Source organism: Pteronotus mesoamericanus, unplaced genomic scaffold (genome assembly GCF_021234165.1).
Source record: "Pteronotus mesoamericanus isolate MK-2021 breed Mesoamerican mustached bat unplaced genomic scaffold, CSHL_Meso_final contig_182, whole genome shotgun sequence".
Lineage (NCBI taxonomy): Eukaryota > Metazoa > Chordata > Mammalia > Chiroptera > Mormoopidae > Pteronotus > Pteronotus mesoamericanus.
This window is the reverse complement of record NW_026555078.1, coordinates 12,976,663-12,998,411: the sequence shown is the minus strand read 5'-3', so window position 1 is coordinate 12,998,411 and position 21,749 is coordinate 12,976,663. Positions and strand designations below refer to the sequence as shown.

General features: G+C 35.0%; 1 protein-coding gene across 1 annotated transcript in view; it reads right to left on the bottom strand.

Annotated features, from left to right (window-relative positions):
* Positions 1-21,749, bottom strand: part of CEP128 (centrosomal protein 128) — a 336,595-nt gene that overhangs the window by 249,562 nt on the left and 65,284 nt on the right. Inside the window, exons 10-13 of the mRNA XM_054567190.1 lie at positions 11,931-12,017; positions 8,955-9,029; positions 7,220-7,352; positions 2,299-2,450 (exon numbers count right to left, since the gene is read on the bottom strand). Coding sequence (XP_054423165.1) covers positions 2,299-2,450; positions 7,220-7,352; positions 8,955-9,029; positions 11,931-12,017 — 447 coding nt within the window. The remainder of the gene's footprint in view (positions 1-2,298; positions 2,451-7,219; positions 7,353-8,954; positions 9,030-11,930; positions 12,018-21,749) is intronic.

The window sequence follows — 21,749 nt, the reverse complement described above, 5'->3', positions numbered from 1 at the left end:
CTTCAGGAAGAAGGTTAAGGATTTGCACAAAAGAAGACATTACAGAAACAATTAATAACTGGAACAAAGGAAAAACAGATGGGATTTGGGAATTTTAAGAAACAAAATGAGCTGGCAAGACTATGTATGATGTTCTGCAGGAGAAATGTTACAAAGTCAAGAAGAAAGACAATAATCGAAAAAACAATAAGAAATGTGACCATATAAATGTTAATGGGACTGACCAATAATCTCATTTTGTGCATCTTTTCTTATTTATATTTGATCTCAAAAAAAGCTAAAAAAGATTAATTTCAATTTTTTATAGAATGTATAAGGCAATACCACTTACTACCTAAAACTTTCTAACAATTAAAGAGAGGCTAAATGCTTTTCAATTAAATTTCAATAAAATTTCCAACTGTTAGAGGTTAAATTGAGTAATCGATGACTTATATCTCTCACCAAGTCTACACTACATTTCACTTGAGGAATAGCCTAGAAATAAAGATATTCAATGGGCCTGTACAAGGTATGAAAAATAAATAAGCCACAATCAGAAATTTCACTAAATTTAAAACAATTGATATAAACTTGTTAATTATTATATTTTTAAAAATAAGAAAATCAGAAAATAAATAAAACTGGTTAATTAAAATTTCTTCCAGGATGAATGATGTCTTTTTGTGATTATCTTTTTCAAAGGCAACTGGGAGAAAAATATTTCATCATTCAAAAGGAATCTGAATTAGACTTGAGACGAACTCAAAGAATTTTCTGCACCAATTTTAAAATGTCGCCTGCATAGGGACAGGGAAATCTGCTCAGTTTTTGTTCACTGTTATGTCACAAGAACCTAAAATGGTGCCTGGCACATGATAAACAGTCACTAAGTATTTGATTTGTGAGTAAATGTTCAACTTCTTTCTCCAATTGTCTTTGACATTCAAACCTACACAACTAATCCAAACTAACACAAGAGAATTCCAACTCTTCCCCAGCCCATGTGACAATGTGAAAGAACTATCAAGTAAGGGCAAGGAGAAAGTCAGGCTCTTTGAATGAGAGCATTACTAGGTTATTATAAGTAATTTTTTAAATGCCTACATATTTGAGATCCTTTTCAATTTATTCCACAAATGATAAATGGAAAAAAAAACAATGGGAAGGAAGGGAGGGAGGGAGGGAAGGAGGACAGACATGTGGTTATAAACAGCATAGCAAAGGGATTTTTCTACCTTTGCTATTTATTAACAATGTTTTTTTAAAAATACTTTAAAATAATCATTTTAGCACTTCTGTCAGCAGAAGCAAGGACTAAAATAATATCCATGAAGCAAACTTTAAAAGTCCTACAATTGCAACTGCTCTGAGAATATTTCTGATAGGTAATTACTAAACATATAAAGGGCTTTGTAAAGAGTATGTCAATATGTCATTATCTTTACAATCTGAATCTTGAACTTAATCTAAAATATATTTTCCATCAATGATGCACTGACAAGATGAAAGAAAAACTCAACTAGAGTCGCATTAAGCATTTCCTTTGGATTATATAAAGTTAGATGCACTTAACACCAATTTTCTACTTTTCATTATAATTTAGGAACTTCTTCAAATGTGGGTACTTATTACAACTAGAACACAGCTTCACTAATAAAAACATACAGAGGAGGACTGACACATATCTCTTTCTGAATGTGTCATCTATGTTTGATCTAATTTGCATAATGATAATTGAAATTAAGCTATTTCCTTTTTATGAAGTTCTCTCCTTTGATTTTTAATATTTTCTGATAATTACCCCATCTGTGCTAGATAAAAGGTGAGCAGAAAACAGTAGCTACCTAGTTGCACTTCACTCATGGTTACATCACCCACAATTTTTATGCAACTCTAAATACAGGCATCACAACTCTGCCTCATGCAGAACAGCTAGACATTTGAAAACTTTTATGATTCCAAAGAAGAAACAGCAATAATACCTTTATGCTGAGAATTCTGCCACTTCCACCCCAAAAATAAATGATAATTCACTGTTCCTTCAGAAGAACGGTCCTTTCCGTCTGTAGGAAGGACTCAATTGCTACTAGAACAAAAATATTTTCAAGTTTAATAGCTTCCTGGCTTTAAGGTCAAATGAAAGAGAAATAAATCCATAGAAATTTCTATATATAATCCGCCATCTAAATAACTTTACATTATCTATACCCAAACTGCAGTTCATAAAATATCACAATCTTCATATTAAAATTTCATTAAGCAGTTCTATAACAAAACTGAAGTCCTTTGAGTACAAATTAAAAATAGCAAAGTCACCTCTATTTGCGCTGCCAAATGTGCCTTCTCCTTGTCTTTTCGCTCCATGCACCGCTTCACTTCTTCTAACTCGGAGGCCATTGCACTGAAGTTCAGCTGTACTCTCAAATCTGACATCTGCTTCTCCAGATCCTCCTTTTCCCGCTCAATGCCTTGAAAGAGAAAAATGTAAAGCTTGATGGTTGTTGTTTATTCACAGGAGAATGTACTTTCAAATGGTACAAAGCCTTGATGTCTTAATATCCCAGCTAACATTATCTGCTTATTAACACTATCATTCAACAGGCTTCATATTTTGCCATTTTATTGTTTCAAATCTCATGCAGTTTTCTACAATATTATTTCACTTTGACACTAAAGCAAAATGTTATATGATTTCTAATACATTTTATTTCAAAAACTCCTACACATTTTTTTCCTTTAACTTTCCTTACATCCTTACATTACCTTCAAAATCTAACAAAAATACTAAAAGAATTTTCAACTAAGCTACTCCCAACTGAGGTTACAGGGTAGTTCACACAGCAAAATACTTTTCTTACCACATAAACACATGATGCCATGAAATCTCTGATTGTGCATGACCACAAACTTACTAATTCTGGAGACTACTATCTGAAATTACATCCATGAACAAAAAAATTGAGCTAGTATTTAACTCAACATGAGACATTTGGTCTGATGACATTTGGTCTCTGATGCACAACACCTTTTAATATCATCTTCTTCAGAGATAACACAAAAACCCTTTCTCAAGGAGCTTGCACTCCGAGAACAGAAACAGACATAGAGTACTTCCTTGAATCTAAGATGCCAAAAATTGGAACATATAAATTTTAAACTACTGTTTTCCCAGTAGTTTGCTTTCAAGAAAAGAAAAGATGAAATGAAACACTACCAACCCAAATATACAGATCATTTTTAAGACACACTACAATTTTAGAAATATCAAAGTATTTAAAATATCAAATGTACCTTGGATGGAAGGTGCATGGCATTTTCAGAGCATGACAAGAATACTCACAGATACTACATATGGAGAGGGGAGCAAAAAAATGGAATTTATTTTTAAAAAGTTGTGTATTTATTCTTACATGTTTAAACTTCAATCACCTTAAAAGTACTCTCCATTTGATTCAGGACACCTATCACGACATTTTTTTTCCCACTGCACAAAATGGTTTTTGAACCCGTTGATTTTGATGCTTTTTAGTGCTTCTGCTGTTTTTTGTTTCACCTCTCCCACAACAGCAAAACATTTCCCTTTGAGGACTTTTTTCATCCAGGGAAACAAAAAAAAAAAAATGTCGCTTGGGGTCAGATCAGGTGAGTAGGGAGGGTGGGATATGGGGATCATGCTGTTTTTGGTCAAAAATTGCTAAACACTCAGTGTGGTATGGGCGGGTGTGCTCCTAAGTCACCCATCATGAACTAGGAAAACACACTGAAAGTCTTAAAAAAAAATTCACTGAAGCCAAATGCAGCCTCTCACAACACCAGCTGGTTCACTGATACAGGTGGGTTTCTAGAACAATTAACCTAGTGGGGGCAGCCTATACTACAAGGGGCCTACCCTCCAGAAGATAATTCTTGGTTTTTTGGGGTTCCCTCTCATAGATATTCCTGAATAGCACAATGGTTATTATACAGAAATAGTACAAGAAATAGAGTGATTATCTTGGTAAGAAACTGAGGTAGGAAGAATTAGGAACTAAGCAGACTTAAAGAATGGATACAAAATTCCACCAAGCAAATGATACAGTCAGGGCGGTATTTCAAGGGAAGGAAATGGCATAAAGTACCAAGATAACAAAATCAGATTTAGCGTTTAGGTAACTGCACACGCAGTAGTTTTATGTAGCTCACACATATGAGGGAGGGAAACGGGGTCAACAGGGAGGTTATACATTGCTACGGAGCTTAGAAATTATCCTACAGATCAGGAATTAGCAAATGTTTTCTGTAAAGGGTTAAATAGTAAATATTTTAGCCATAGACCACTGACTGTCACAACTACTCAACTCTGCCATTGTATTGCAAAGCAACCTATACAGCGCATAAATGAATGGAAGTAGCAATATTCCAATAAAGTTTATTTGCAAAAGTCTGGATTTGGCCCATGGGTCGTACTTTGCCCATCCCTGCTAGGTCTACAACCTAAAAATGTGCATATTTGTTTAAGTGTAAATGTATTTGTTCATTTTATAAATATACATATGCATTTAATAAACATTTTATTTTATAAATCTATATGTATATTTGTGTGCATATAACATATATATCTCTATAGTGTATATCTATTTATATATAGATACGTTTCCTAATATATATAACATTAGTATATACACATATATAATAACATTAGTATGAATACATATATAAAATATGGAGATAATACGTATGGATACACATATAAATGCATATATATACTTTATGAAGTGTACTATATATTTGGTATAGAGACATATAGAACGTTTTTCTGTTTTATAATATAGATGCATATAAAATATTAGCATGGCTATATGTAAATATATAGATATACACACATACTACATATATTAGGAAGCACTAACAAAATTTAAATACTTAAAACATGATGTACAAAATAGAAATAATGTTACAAGCACCCTCCTCCTACACCCAGAGTAATTTTCTCCTCTTACACACCATTCTGGAGAACACTTGCTACAAACAGTAATGGGTCAGTAAAGGATGGCAGTTAAGAGCTCAAGTTCGGGGAAAAAACCACTTGGGTCTGCTACTTCCCAACACTGTGACCTTAGGCAAGGTACTCAATCTGCTCCTTAGGACTTTTTTTTTTTTAATCATTAAAACAGAAACAAAAATAGTACTTTTCTCATAGAGTAGCTGTAAGAACTAAAGGAGACTACATAAATGAGTAGCACAATGTCTTGCATGTAATTAGAACCTAATGAATTATAATGGCAGATTTTAATAAGAGAGTAAATGGAATGGCTCGTGTCTTAGAAGGGTCCCCGTGGTTGCAGTATAGAAGACCGATAACAGCAGACATGGAATAAGACAAATTAAGAGGGTATTTTATTTGACATGAAGCCTAAACTGGGGTACTAGGAATAAAAAAGAGGATAGGGAAATTTTAAGAGATATCAGGATCTATAAATAGGGTATCAGGGCAAATTAGATGGAGGGGAGAAGAAGTAGTTTTGAATTTTCTTTGTATTTTAGGCTTTGATAGCTGGATAAAAATAATGGCATCAACAGAGACAGGAAACAAAAACAGGTTTTGAGGAAAGAATGAATTCAGATTTAAATGTGTTGACTGAGCAAATGTGAAACAACACATAGAGATGTCCAATGAGCAACTCCATCTGTAGGGCTGGAAACAGCAAAAGCAATACAATGGAGAAAAGACAGGTTTTCAACAAATAGTGCTGGAACAACTGGATACCCCCATGCTAAAACATGAATTTAGACTTAACCCTTACACCTTCCACAAAAATTAATTCAAATGGATCACAGAGCTCAATGTAAAACACCAAATTATAAAACGCTTAGAAAGCAGGAAAAATAAATGGGTCACCAATAAATGGCAATAACTTTTTAGATGCAACACCAAAGTCACAATCTATAAAACAAATAACTGATAAGCTGGACTTCGTTAAAAGTAAAATTTTCAGCTCTGCAAAAGACATTAAGAGAATGAAAAGAGAAGCCACAGGCTGTGAGAAATTATTTGCAAAGACATATCTAATAAAAGATTGTTATTCAAAATATATGAGGCTCTTAAAACTCCACAAGAAAACATTTAACACGACAAAAAAAAAAAAAAAAAATGGAGCAAAGACCTAAACAGATACCTCACCAAAGAAGATATCGAGATGGCAAGTAAGCCTGATAAAGATGCTCCACATCACTTGTTATCCGGGAAATGCGAATTAAAACAACAATGAGATGCCACTACAAACCTATTAGAATGACTAAAATCCAGGAAACTGAGGACAGCAAATGCTGACAAGGACGTGAGACAACAGGAAGCCTCATTGCTGAAGAGAATGAAAAATGGTACAGCCACTCTGATAGACAGTTTGGAAGATTCTCACAAAACTAAACATATTCCTATCATATAATTCATTAATCACACTCTTTAGTGTTTACTCAGAGAAGACAAACACCATCGACGCAAAAGTCTGCACACAGGTGTTTAGTTTACTCATAATTGCCAAACCTTGGAAGCTACCCAGCTGCCTTCAGTAGGTTAATAGATAAACCGTCATGCATTCAGACAATGTTTAAAAAAGAGAGGGAGAAAGAGAGCTACCAAGTCATGAAAATACATAAAAGAAACTTAAAGGTATATTATTAAGCAAAAGAAGCCAATCTGAAGGATTATATACCATAGGATTCCAACTATATGCGATTGTGAAAAGGCAAAACTGGAAATAACAGATCAGTGGTTGTCAGGTATTAAGGAGGAGAAAGAGATAAATACGTGGAATACAGAAAATCCTCAGGGTACTGAAACTACCCTTTGACAGTGTAATGGTAAATAGATGCCATTATGTATTTGTCCATCCTATAGAATGCACAACACCAAGAGTGAACCCTAAGTGTAAACTATGGACTTTGGATGATATGATGCATCAGTTATAACAAACATATCACTCTTAAGGGGATGTTGATAATGGGGGAGGCTATGCGTGTGTGGGAGCAGAGCATATATGGGAAATCTCTGTACATTCTGCTCAGCATTGCTATAAACACAACACTAAAAAATAAAGTCTGTTTTTTAAAAAAATGGATGCTACATTGTTTGAAAACCTTGTGGTAAATCAAGAAATAGATAAGATGACAAAAGCACAAGTAAAGGAATGAGATTCTGAAAATGGGAAGTATTTAGGAAAGAGCAAAAACCCTAGATATTTACAAATCAGAATGATACCTCTCCTAAACCTCCAGTCGTCTCCTTGTTCATCCTGATGGTTTGAGTGCTGCTTGGAAACCTGAGATACTTGATGTTGTAAACCCTTTCGATCGCCTTCTGCTTTCATAAGTTGTGTACGGAGTTCTTCTACCTAAATACATAGAATAAAAATTAAACTTCTGTAAGTTTTAAAAGTTAAAAAAAAAAAAAGAATAATTGAGCTCTCGAGTTACTATAAATTATTGTCCTAGGGAAAATATTTACTTCTCCTGGGCTGCTGCGAGCACCAGTGGAAGCCAAGTTCATCTCCTGGCCACGCCAAGCACCCTGGGTTAATCTCTTGCTCCATTTCTTTATTCCTCCCACTCTTTCCACAAAGAGCGAATGTCTTTTCCCCTTCTCTGTGTCTACTGTGACAAAGAAGTAGATCACATTTTAAAAATCCTTTATTTGAACCTCAGTTCATTCTACTACTATTAAACCAAACCACCTCCAATAAAGTACTATATGTTTTCATATTTTTTACTTAGTTTCTTTCATGTGAACATGGCCCACTGATTGGTAAACTGAAGAAAAATGATCATGAGCTAGTGCACTTTGATGTCAAAGTACTGCTCCACATGAATAAGCAATAAACACTATTGAATAAACTATAAACTCCTCGAGGTCAAGAACTATTTTATTCATCTCTGTATTTCTAGAGACTAGCAAATCGCCTAGCACATAGCAGGTATATATATCCCCATTGTCCATTTAAAAACTTAGCAATGGCAAAAAGACTTTGCTAAAGTCATAATGACAACCCAAACACAGAAACCTCTTACTTCAAAAAGATGACATTATAAATAAAGTACAACTCAAGAGTTCCAAAAAAAAATCAGAGTGAAATTAAATACAAATATAAACTACCAAAAAAGAAAGTCTGAATTCTGCCAACAGTAATTCCAACGGACCACTGGCTGCAGAACAAAGCCGAGGAGCATTTTTAAAGGTTTTGTAAAACAGGTGCTGTGGTGTATTTTCAGCACTAATTGTCAAAATGTAATATTCCTTCTAAACATCTATATGATTTCTGACATCTTTGCCTCCCTAACATATTATGTAGTGAGTTATGCAATCCACACCTCAAAACAGAGGAAGGTACAAATGCATTTTATATTAAATACAGGCAGAGAGGCAGTTAGAAAGCCACAAGCCCCTATCCAACGACTGTGAGATGGCTATTTCAAGATACAGAACGTTAAATATCAGAGGCACCAAACTCCCACTATGGGCTAATGGGCTGCAAAATATTATGCTGTGAGAAAGCCTTAGTTTTGGTTAAAAAGGGGCAGGCGGCATCTTGAAAATATGAATTTATATGCATTCAAAGTAAACTGAAGTCTGTTGTATTTTATTTTACTTTCTCTTTCCCTCTCCAGTGCCTCCTTGAAGAAAATTAAGCCTCTGGGAAAACTTTATCTTGCACACCCATTCTCACTTGTACACCGGCTATGCTAGGGGAGATAAGTCCTAAATTGGAGCAGCATCAGCAAGATACAGTCACAGTGGAAACTTGGGCTGGTGTTTTCACTAGCTTTCTCTGAATCTTCCTGAAAGGATTTCATCTTTTACTTATGTATGCTGATATACATTCGTTAGGAAAAAACGATTCTAGACCCGGGTTTTTCCTTTCACAAAGACACTTATTAGAGAAGAAGACTCAATCCTGACTTAATATAAAAGCAGCTTATCGTAGCCTGCATAGACTTACCTGATGCAAAAGTGTTTCTCTGCTGCCTTCTGACTGATTCAATAACCTTCGCGATAGCTCCAGTTCCTGTTCAAGCTAGAATTTCAACAAAGGATAACAAAAATTGTCCCATGAGACACAAGTTAACTAAATTGTATGGGGAGAGTTTAAGAGAGAAAAGTGGGAAAGTTTTCAGAAGGTAACATAAAAGGATAAATATCTTGCTATAAACACGTATTAATGCTTCCACTGAGATAATGCTGACTGCGTAACACAAAGCAAACTGAACCAGACCTCAGGAGGGCTGGGTTCTCGTCAGTTCCATCGTGGCGAAGACCTTGTTTACATCTCTTTTTCTTAGGCCTCCTTTCTGTTACCTCTAAAGTAAGGATTTTTATATTAAACTATCTCTGAGATTCCTTCCAGTTCTAAGTCATTTTAACCTAAGTTCTAAAGTAACTTTGACTTTAAGTTAGTACCTGTAGCAGCATATGAACTAAATTAGAATAAAAACTTCAGAGACCCAGTGACTCAAAGTATATTTCACCCAAATGATGAATTTATGTATTCTTATATTCCTAATATTTCCAATATCCATAACATTCCTAAAATTGTAAAATATCTCAGTTCAGAATAAGATGTTTAAAATTGCTTGAGTAATACTGCTATTAGATAAACAGCCACAAAATATGTGCCCATGAGGTGACTAAACACTCTGCAAAGACTGAATGTGCATAGGCTACTTTCAGTTGAAAAATATAACAGGAAGGAGGGGGAACAGAGATGCCACCCCAAAATATGCCTTTTTGACGTAAGGGTTATTCTGAGCTGATGGCACTCAAGACCCAGCAGACTCAGGGTAGTTTTTATCTTCCCCTTAACTGCATTAAAGAACTTAGAAAGGGGGTCGATACCAGAATGAGAGCATTTTATTACCAGAGATAACTTTCTGTCTGAAAGACTTAACTGCATAGCAGGGCATATGCTACTTTACCAAACACTCGTTCTTCTCATCTTCCTACTATCAATATGTTAGTCCTTCAAAACTTGGACGCGCGGGAGGAATTGCTACCAAAGAGCAGCGTGAGGGAGCACTGTGCCGATGGGACAGTTCTGCATCTTGACCTTGGGGCAGTGACGTGAATCTCTTCATGACATAAAACTGTATAGAACTACACACACCCACCCTCTCATCACAAAAATCAGTGCACGTAGAGCTGCATGAGAACTGTGGGCTGTACCAATATCAATTTCCTGACTTTAATATTAAATCACAATTGTGCAAAATGTTACCATGGAGGAAAACAGCGAAAGCCTCATGTGACCTATCTGTAGATTTTGTTTCACAACAGCTTATGAGTCTATTTCAAAATAATTTTTAATCCAGTTATATGTTGTTTAAAAATTATATATGTGGCTCATAAAATAAAGGCTATATTTTTAAAAGGGAAGTATATGTAAAATCACAGAGTCTACACAAAATATTTTCTCCCCTGCACTCTTGTTTCTATGGAGAAATAAAGAAGAAAGGAATCACACTTCAGGCAAAATAGTTTCAAAATCGACCAAGGTCCATTTCTGCCATGATCCCCACAGAATACCAGCCGTCTTAATTCCCAAAGGGCAGGCCTGACGACCTGACATCCATGTTTACAGTAAAGGAAGCATGGGCACCTGATTTAGCTTAGCATTGGTTGGCAGAATAAAATAAGTCGTCTTAGATATTACAAAAGCGATTATGAAGTAAGGAACATTACATCAGAGGAAAATTTTCACTTTATTATATATTACCTTGTGCTCATCCATAAATCCACTCATTTTGAACTAGGAAGAGTTTGTGGCCTCTGAATTCCTCTCTAATTCTAACATCCTAGGCTCACAGGGTCATAGACATGAATATACTAGGTCTGTCCGGAAGGAGTCCAGCCTTTGGTAATATAATGAGAATGGTCTGCGTGATATCTATGTAACCTGGCAGCCAAGAAGAGTGGGCTGGAATGCACATGTGTGAACAATGTTGACTCCACAGTGCTGGTGAGTGAAGGCAGCAGACTCTGTTGAGTGCGCATGTGTACTCTGTGGCTGTTGCATTCAAAACCACTGAGCGAGCAGAGCCACGAATCTGCATCCAATTTTGCACTAAGCTTGAACATTCCTTCACGAAAACTATTCGGATGATTCAGAAGGCCGCAGCTATGGGCAACTGGTGATTGGCTGCTTCATCACCACAATATGCCCACTCATGCATCACACCTCGTGCAGAATTTTTTGGCAAAACATCAAATCACCCAGGTGACTCAGTGCCCCTACAGCCCAGATTTGGCGCCCTGTAACTCTGGCTTTTCCCAAAACTAAAATCACCTTTGAAAGGGAAGAAATTTTAGACCATCGATGAGATTCAGGAAAATAAAACAGGGCATCTCATGGTGACTGGGAGAACTGCGTGAGGTCCCAAGGTGCCTGTTTTGAAGGAGACTGAGGCATCATTGTCCTATGTACAATGTTTCTTGTATCTTGTATCTTGTATCTTCTTCAATAAATGTCTCTATTTTTCATATTACATGGCTGGATATCTTCTGGACAGAACTTGTATGTCAAAAGTCCTTAGTATTTAATGATAACAGAGAATTTTTCCTCTAGGCTGCTAACTATGACTACCTTCTATAATGGAAACGAATATATCCCAAATGCTTAGCGTTTAAACAACAGGGCTTTCCTAACCCTGCAGCAAAGGCAAGCTCTTCAAGTATTCGCCACTAAGGAATGGTCAAGTTTCACTAACCTCTATAAAAGGAGAGTGGCCAGATGAAAAGGTAGAAAATGACCTGTACATGTTTCTAAAAGCAAGTAGCAAAGTGGCAGAGCCTTCAAACCAAGTGACTCTACATCAATACATAAAGGCTTTGCTCTGTTCTAACAAATGCCTTAAAGCACTCAATAATTATCACTGGCCCCCAAACAGCATTACTCTTTGAAAGATAACTTTAAAAATCTTACTTGACTCTTCTCAGTTTCAGTTTGTTTTAGCTTATTTTTCATTACTCCCTCATCCTCATGTGCTTTAGCTTCTTGTTTCTTCAATGCCTAGAATAAAAGAGATGGGAACATATGTGTTATAACAAACTTCATTTAAAACTGAAAGACACTGCTCAGACCTACTAAGAAAAGGCTGAAGAAGATGAATACAAACTGTACAAAATATATAAAGGAATTAACACCTGCTCATTCACTGAAATCCTAAGAACATTTCAGGTGGAATCAAATGGAAGCAATTTCCTGATCTTCCTAATCAATTGCCGCTTAGTTCCCCTTAGTTTCACCATTTTTCCCATCTCTGGGTATTCTGTTACATAATTAGAAAGTGCAGACAGCTAACAGTTTTCTTGGAAACCAGCAAAACTTACTGCCTGCTGAAATAAAAGTATTTAAAAGTTATATTTTCTGCTCCACTATTTAGATATAATACTAAAAACTAGCTCACTGGTTTTCCAAACTTTAAAAAATATCTCATCAAAGTAGAAACATGCTTGCTGCATCATTATTACATATATGACATTTAATCACAACATATAACTGGCTTTTCAAAAAATACTTCATACGGGGTGGGAGGACATTCTTTTCTACATCTTTCTCTCATTAATAAAATGGAAAAGAAAACCTTTTAAAAATACAAAGTTCAAAAGTTAACCACAAAAGTGTTTGCTTGGGTTTGTTTCTATATTAAAATTACACTTAAGGAGATGTATACTTGGAACAATCTTTCATTACACCTAAAAGACATTCCATTTGTTCAAAAAAAATTTTCATAGTTCTAGCATTTAGACTTAAAAGGTACATGTGTAGAAGCCATACGAATTGAGAAAGGCCCAATTGCTAGAAGTCTTTTCCAACAGGATCTATGGGGCTCAATCAGCAGAAAAGTGATTTTTAAGCAAACAGCAGAGCGTGTTAAAAACTGTTTTGATGTAAGAATAATCAATCATATTCAATTTCATTAACTTATCCGCCAAATAACTTCTCTATGCATTTATAATGTGCCAGGCACTGTGCTAGGGGCTACTAATATATGTGTATATAAAATAACCATGGCCCCCTATCCATGAATGCACAGCTCCCTCTGCCATGGCTCCTATTCCCACTAAAAAAAAGCAATTGGGGAAAGAGACATCAGTAGCATGAAAAATAATTTTGGTTTGAGTTTAGCAACAGAATAAAACTTTTATAGTTTTACCATATCCGGGCATTCTGCTTCCCCTTAAATATACTAAAGAAATACATTATATATATTGAATAGAACATTTAATCTTTATGATAATTCTATTAGTTATTACTAAGCCCATTTTATTGAGGGGGAAATTGGGGTACAAGTAGTGGAATCACTTCCCCAATCCAACTAGGTCATTCACCTAGTTAGTGACAGACACAGGACATTGACTTAGGCTGTCTGCCTCTCCACGTGGAAATCATAGTATCAGGCTTACAGGACAGATATGAAGACTAAATAATTTGATACTTGTAAAACATTGAAAGGTACAATGAAAGACAACTATAATGATTACTGAACTGCTAACACTGATCAAGTATTATAATCACAATACATTAAGGTAGTTAACAAGTGATTTTGATGTTTGCTTTTGTTCTTTATTGTAAGGAAAAGGTTGTAATAATATTTAATTCTATATGCATAATCTATTCAATTTTGGCTTGTTGGAAAATTCTCTAGTGAAGAAATTTTTCCATTTTACTAACTGGAATTTATCCATTTCTGTTCCTTTTTTATGATTTCCAAAACTCACATTCTTAAAATCCTATAACACTTTACATTAAAACAAGCTAGAAAGTTATATTAACATTTCCCAAGTGTTTGCATACGTTATTTTGATTAAATGCATTAAAAATGTTTAACTCGTTTATATGCTTGATTTTACTTACTTTGATAGACATTCAAAATAATCCTGGCTTACCCAGAGGCTTACATTTCATTTCCAAAGAGTAACACAAAAGCTTTGGAGTCACTATGGTATAAGCTTCAGAAGGCCAAAACCTCGACTGTCATGATCCCATTTTACTTTTAACACGGTACTTGGCACATTTTAAGTGGTAAGTATATGTTGTTGAATGGATAAATAAATATTCCTTTATAATCTCTGAGTAACAATTAACTTTGCAATTGGCCAATTCTGTTCATCACATTTATGTAAGTTTCCCAGATTTCTTCCATCTTTATTATTGCCATATTTGCTCAAGCACCAGGTTGTCTTTCTTTCTGGAAAAACAATTATCATTGTGTAGAGATATTGGAAAACAAATATTTATTTCAGGATTTAAGTAAAAGTGATAATAGCCCTTCACTGTTTTCACAAGTCATCATTTTAGTCTTTTCTTTAGGAAAAAAATCTTGTGAATGGGTTTATTCTGATTTTTTTATTTTTGAAATAATTCAGGTTTACAGAACAGTTGTAAAAAGAACTTAAAGTTACCATATCCTTCACCTAGTGTTCCCAAAAATTAACATCTTATATGACCATGGTATGTTTATGAAAACTAAGACATTAACATTGTTACAAAACCACTAATCTATGGTCTTTATTCAACTATCAAATGTTCTTTCTTAGACCAAAATCCAATTCAGAGTACTATGGAGCAGATCCCAGTCTGTGAAAGTTTTTCAATCCATCAAAGTTTCTCAGTCTTTCCTTGTTTTTATGATCTCAACATTTTTGAAGAGATTCTGCAGGTAGCTTCAGGTCAGGTATTTTATAGAATGTCCCTCAATTTGGGTTTGTCTGATGTCTTCCCATGATTAAACAGGGTTCAAAAACTTGGAAGTGGAGGGACGCAACAGAGGTTAGTGCCCTTCTCACCGCATCCCATTGTAGGGAACACAATGTTCCCTACAACGCAGCTCAGGACTGGGGACGATAACCGTGATCACCCCATTGAGATAAGGTGGTGTCTGCCAAATTTCTTTACCATAAAGTTAGTATTCTTTCCTTTCCATACACTATTTTTTAAATGAGTCAATAGGCCCAGCCCATACTCAAAGGATAAAAATTAAGCTCCACCTCCCAGAGAAAGATTTTCAAAGAATGCGTGGCAGTATGTTAAAACCACTAAAGTAACTAACAAATATTTTACTGGATTATTTTGAGGCTATGCAAGTATCATAAAGTTTCACTCACCATTTTTAGCTCTAAGCCAGACCAACTATAACACTGTTAGTTCTTTTTGGCCCACAAGTTTTTCCCCCCATCAAACCTTATAGCCTAATGTAACCCAGATTCCTAGTAAGCTAACTCACATGCCAGTGCTCACCAGTAAGCAGAATATTGAACCTCTTTGTTTTCACCCCAAAACACCAAAAACACTGAGTGACCTAGGATTTACCTAAGACTATATAGGTATACTCACACTCATCAAATCTCCATCAAACATTGGGTGTTCTATAAATTCCCCTGGGCAACTCCACCAACAAGGAATTACCCTTCTTCCCTGTTCGCCTACATCCTGCCCAGCCTAATTAGTTGATTTTTTGCAGCTTCTGGACCTTCCCCACATGCTTCTAAATCTCCCTGTCCAAGTGATGCAGAGCAATTTGCCTCTTCCAGGTCTCAATTTTGAATACTTATACTCATAACCATGCCCAACACCCCTACTTGCCACACCCTGTAAAGAAAGAATCTGGCAGTGACCAAGTTCCATTCCCCTTTAAGGGCAATATGGTAAATAATTACTCTCATTCTCACACTAACAGATATTGCATCTTCATTTCTTATAATAAGTATAGATATTAATAATTATACTTGGCATTAAAGGAATAAAAATCAATAAGCTGAATTTTAATTAATCAAATTGTGTTTTCTATTTCTAGTACATGAAATCATACCCTATAGAAACATGATTCTTCTAAAAGTCAACTATGTTTTTTAAAAACCCAAGTTTCCAAATATGAGTTTGCTGAATAAAAGAACCTCTAATTCTCTTGGATACCTAGGAATTTGCAATAAAATATTCTTTACTCCTCACTATCCACCTTCAACATCTGGCCAGTTATTCATAACACTTTTCCAAAATAATATATTCCTTATTGTAGATCTACTTGGTGTCTAAAATGTTGTCTAATTCTCTTTATTTTTATTTTTCCTTTTACTCTGAGGATATGTAAGTCTTGGAAAATTCAGTCAATAAGAACTTATATTGTATCATTTTCATTGGAGGAGCAAAAGTGATGTATTGAGGATCAACGCTAAGCAAATTACTGCATTTCCACCATATAATCTAGAAATGTCATTAATCTTGAATATTATTTCTGCTGCTTCTATACCATGAATCAGTAAACAAGTAAACACACAGCTATATTCTAGCCCAGAATATTGAACATACTTTCTACATTACCTAGTTTAAAACAAAAGATGAAAGAAAATAAACTCTTAAGACTTAGTAAACATATATTAATGCACTTTAAATTTCTGAAAACCCAGATAATATTCAATGAGAAACATTTTAAAAACTAACTGAATTGAAATTAGATGCCATTTTTTTACACCTTAATAATAAACTTTAATCATTTACTACCTTTTTAATATGTATAAGCCTACAATGGATTTCTTTTCCATTTACTTAGATCAAGCAACTTAGAATTATATTAAAACTGACCCAGTATAAGCAGTCACAAAAAAAGGGAAAAACACATGCCAATGAATTTCTATTACAGTTATTTTGCCCTTTACGGCTTGTTTTCTTTTTTCATAAAAGCAGTTTAACTACAAAGTTATCATGTGCCCTGCTCCAGGATTCAGACTGTCTTTTATGCACTTAAGATCATAGCAACAACACTGAGTTTTATTAGAGGGTCCAGAGGGCACCGTTAAATCTGGGTGTCTTTTTTTTAAGATTGATTGATTGATTGATTTTTACATAAAGGGGTAGAGAGAGAGAAAGAGAGGGAGAGGAACATCAATGTGTGAGATAAACATTGATTGTTTGCATCTTGCACACCCTCAACCAGGGACCTGGCCAGCAGCCCAGGCCTGCACCCAGACTAGGAATCCAACCAGAGATCTTCCCGTCTGCGGAGCGACGCCCAAGCCACTGAGCCACACCAGTCAGGGCTAAATCTTTAATGGGATTTTTATTCTTTTCCTTCAACAATTTTTGTTCTTTTCTTCAAGTGTGCCTATTTGTATTAAAAAGACTAACACTGAGTATTGTACTTCTGCAGTTCTTCAGAGAAAGATGATTCAGAATTCTCACAGTTACATATTTTTCTAAATGCAGGCTTTCCTTTTAGGAGGGGAAAAGAGAAAAGGAAGATATTTGGAGACATCTCATCTGACCATAAAAACTCCCACCACTCTGACGATACGTTTGTTTATCAGGAGGCTCTAAAAAAATAACACACTCAAAAATGTAGCACAAACAGGGAATTAGAAGACCTCTGTCCACTTTAAATGGACCAGCAAGCTTGATGAGAATGATGGACTTGGAATGAAATAAAGATCACATCTTAACTCCCTTCAAAGAAAAAAAAGCATAAACTATCCTGTCTCATCCTAACCCCTCGGCAGTGCTGCAGTCACATGCCTTTGGTCGCAGTGGTAAGAATGTGTAGATGATTCACTGGTAAACCAACAAGATGAGCTCGTAGCCAATAGGTCAGTAACATTATATACTTAAAGGTATAAACTTTCAAGTCAGATTTCTTTTTCCACTAACTATAAAGAATGAAGAAGCCACGTCCTCGATCATTGAAAAAATAGTTGCTCTCTATCTATAAATGTTAAAGACTTTTTTGTAGCAGTTTGAAGCTCCCAGCAAAACTGAGAGGAAGATACAGAGAGTTACCATATATACCCTGTCCCCATACATGCATAGCCTCCCCTGTCCTCCAAAAGGGTAGTACATTTGTTACAAACAGTGAACCTACATTAACACATCACCATCGCTCCAAGTCCACATTTACATTAGGGTTCACTCTCAGCGATACAGTCTATGGGTTTGGACAAATATATAATGGCATGTGTCCATCATTTATTATCATACTATAATGAATCTTCACTTCCCTAAAAATCTCCTGTGCTCTACCTATTCGTCTCTCTCTTCCCTACCTCAACTCCTGGCAATCATTGATCTTTTTACTGCCTCCATAATTCTCTTCTTTTCCAGAATGACATAGAGTCAGAATCATACAGTATGTGGTCTTCTCAGATTGTCTCCGATTACTTAGTAATATGTCTTTAAGGTTCCCTATAACCTATACTTGTCATTTAAATTAACAGAGATTTTATTTCTGTCAAGCTCTAAATTTCTTAATTTTGTTTTTTCCTAAATCATGTTAGAAATTCCTCCCACATGAGAACTAGCTAAAGTCATGGAAAAGTTTAGCCTTTAAGTTCATCCAGTTGGGGATTATCAGTGCCAACAAAAACCAAAACAAAACAAAACAAAAAAAGTTTCTTTTCAAGGCAGAAAACAATGCATTCATATTCTAAATCCCTGAACCAATATCTAATTCAAAAATAGCTAAATGGATTTTACTAAAACTGTGCAAAGAAGTTTCTTTTGTAGCCATAACCAGAGAACAAAAATTGCATACCAACATCTACAATTTAAAAAAACAAAAAGAAAACACTGTAATAAGTGAAAGTAGAACTGCATGATAGCAGCCCAAAGAGAATCCAATAGTGATCATTACTGTTAGGACACCACACAGATTTTCAGGATATCAAAGTAGGAGAGAAATTCTAAAAGCTTGCTGCCAGTTGAACTGTGTGTGTTTTCCAGATGAAAGCGGTAAGTACAGCAAGTAGAGTCACAAGATACAACCACTCGGGTTTTTCAAAGGCTAGGGTAATTATCAAGTACCATGTAGTTAAGTAAGATTTATCAATTGTTAAGGACGTTGGTATTATTTTTGATGGTAATTGTAATCCTTAGTAATGTTCTTTAAAGGTACCTAAAATTTGAAACATAAAACTCAAAGCTTCTCTTTGAGAATGGCCTAGATGTCTGTTTGTGTGACTGTTCTTATGATAAGGTGTTTATTATTTCAGGAATCCAAAGAGCTCTTATAGGAATTATTGTGGTAGGATACATGGGCACACATTACTGACCCATTTTCCCCAATGAATAATAAGCAAATTTATTGCTTTCACTATGTCTATATTTATGGAGGCTGCCTGGGTAAGGTACCCTGTGCCAACGAAGCCAACCAAGGTCATGGGTTCAATTACCATGAAAGCCAATTCCCTTTGTTCCATTTCATGGCCATAGGCTTTATTCTAAAACTTTAGCCAAAGGCCACATGGAAGACTAGGCCAGAGACCACGGATGAATCAGCAAAACCCACTACCATAACTGTAAAAATAACTCAGAAGTAAAACCCCTATTGATTAGTGTCAGAATTTCATTCTTCAAATGTTAGTAAATTTGCCAGTCTGCAAAACAAAACCTTAATTACTGCCTATAAAGCTGGTATGCTGAAAAGACATACAAGTCTTTGACTTATTTAATTCAAAAGCAACAATGGTAATGAGTATTATTCCCTAAAATGCCATTGCTTATACTGGAACGGATTTTATTTTTATGCAATCTTTTACTTAATAAAATCTTGCAAGTAAAGTTAAATGTGAGCCCAACAAGTGCACTTTCCAGGATTTCCTTCAAAATCAAAAAGTGAGTGCTCTTAGTGGAGGGTCTGTTTTTATCTGAGTACTTTCCTCTCAAAAAAGAGAATAACAGTTTTATTAGAAATCCCAGAGCAAAATGATACTTTATTTGATTTTCTAAATGCAGGACCAGTGAGTTAGAATTGTTGACAAACAGAAGACGATAGATAATTATGGAAATTTAATTTAGAATTTCTCAAGTTTTATATGTATTTGAACTGAATGCCCTATAAATACACAACATCTTTCACTGTTCAGAGTTAGAGGATGTTATTTTATGCCTGTGGATTTGTTTTGGGTTTTTGTTTTGTTTTTTGTTGGTTTTTTTTTACTGTTTTCTAATCAAAATAAAACAGTACCAAGTTAGTGAATAAGTCTATCTGTAGCAGAGTGGTCTTTGTTTGCACAATATTACTATGCACTCAGTAGTTGCCCAATAAATATTAATTGATAATGATGGAAAAGGGCTTTATAAACAGATGCTCTAGGATAAATTCACTGAAAATGTAGATAGAAACATTTCACTCTTTAAGAAAAGCATGAAGTAGAAATTAAACAAGTTCTGCACTCAGAAAAATCTCAGCCTATTGTCAGACAGCTGTTCAGTCAACGACAGCACATTTTTCATCATCATCATAGCATTAACAACATTAAATGTTTATTTGCATATGGTGCTACACAAAGGGACTAACACAGACTTAGCTAGCCTTGTTACAATTTACAATGACAATATTGGTGAGAAAAAATAAGTACGCAGAGCAAAATAAATGTACTTAAACAATACTTTGAGACCTAGTTGTAAGGTATAGACATGAAATATACGTCAGACTTAAATGCAACTCACAGAAGCAATAACAGTATTTATAAAGTAAACCTCAACTATTTTCAAATAGAATTTGAGGTGCTTTACAATAACACCTATGCATATGCTTAAGAAGAGGTAAAATAAAGAAAGGGGTCATAGGTCCTAACAGAGAGGACAAATAACTCTTCAAGAACCTAGAAAGCAAACAATCAGAACGAAACTGGGGGGAGTGGGGCAGGGCAAAAAACTGTCCAGGGACTAGCTTCAATGAAGGTAGGAACAAGAAAGCTACAAGCAAAATGATCAACCCAGGAATACATGTGAAAAACACAATATTCAAAAACACTTGAGCAATAAGAAAATGTTAGTATATATGAGCAAATTTTGGAGAGAGTTGAAATGGGGAGATGAAAGAGGGTAGAAAATACACTACAAGCATTTAAGAATTAATGGCCTTAAGTAATATTTTCTTAATAAAGTCAAAAGCTTCAGAAGACATGACAAAGTGTTTATTTATAAATGAGATAAGAATTTAAGATTAACTTACATCTACACATCATCTCATAAAACTGCACCCTTCAAAGGAATCCAAAGGCCTTAACTTGCAAGCTAACAGTTGATATGTTACTTCTTCTATCATGTAGAATATATTGCTAAACTTTGAACTTTTGTTTTATTAATATGTAACAGTAGGTTCCTGAAATATATTATCAAAATGGAATATTCTTTAATCCAGCTAGCTATTACCCTCAATGTTTCCCATTACAAGAAAGACAGCATGGCTTATGGGTACTGTGTCTGTGATAACAATGAACCATACAGGGAGTTTGTTCCATGAATGGAATTGCAAGTATTGAGTGAGTAGAAGATTAAGAGACAAAATCCAAGATGTCTTCCAACTTCTCTTCCATAAGAAGTTCAGCAAAAAAATTATTTTCCACAGAGAGAATTTATTAAAAGTGCTTTAGTGTCACCTGAAATGATCAAAGCCTAATAAAATAGACTGTAAATTAAATAAGGGGAAGGGGCAGATACAGGCACAGGAGACAAGGAAGGAAATCAAGAAAAAGACGAAGAAAGAAAACTAAAAAATATGATATGTCAAGCTGTGCCAAATAGTGCTCAACTGGCACTGAAAGACAAATCCCATTAATAATCAATCATTCTCTTCCATTTATTTCCTTTTCATTGGCATGTTGACACTAATGGTTCTTCCACAACCTTTCAGAAAACAGTGTTTACTTTATCCTTGCCAAAAATAAATAAATAAATAACCTATCCACAGGTAACAAACATATAAGAGAAAAGAAAATAATTAGTATGACATAAAATAAGACAAAGAGC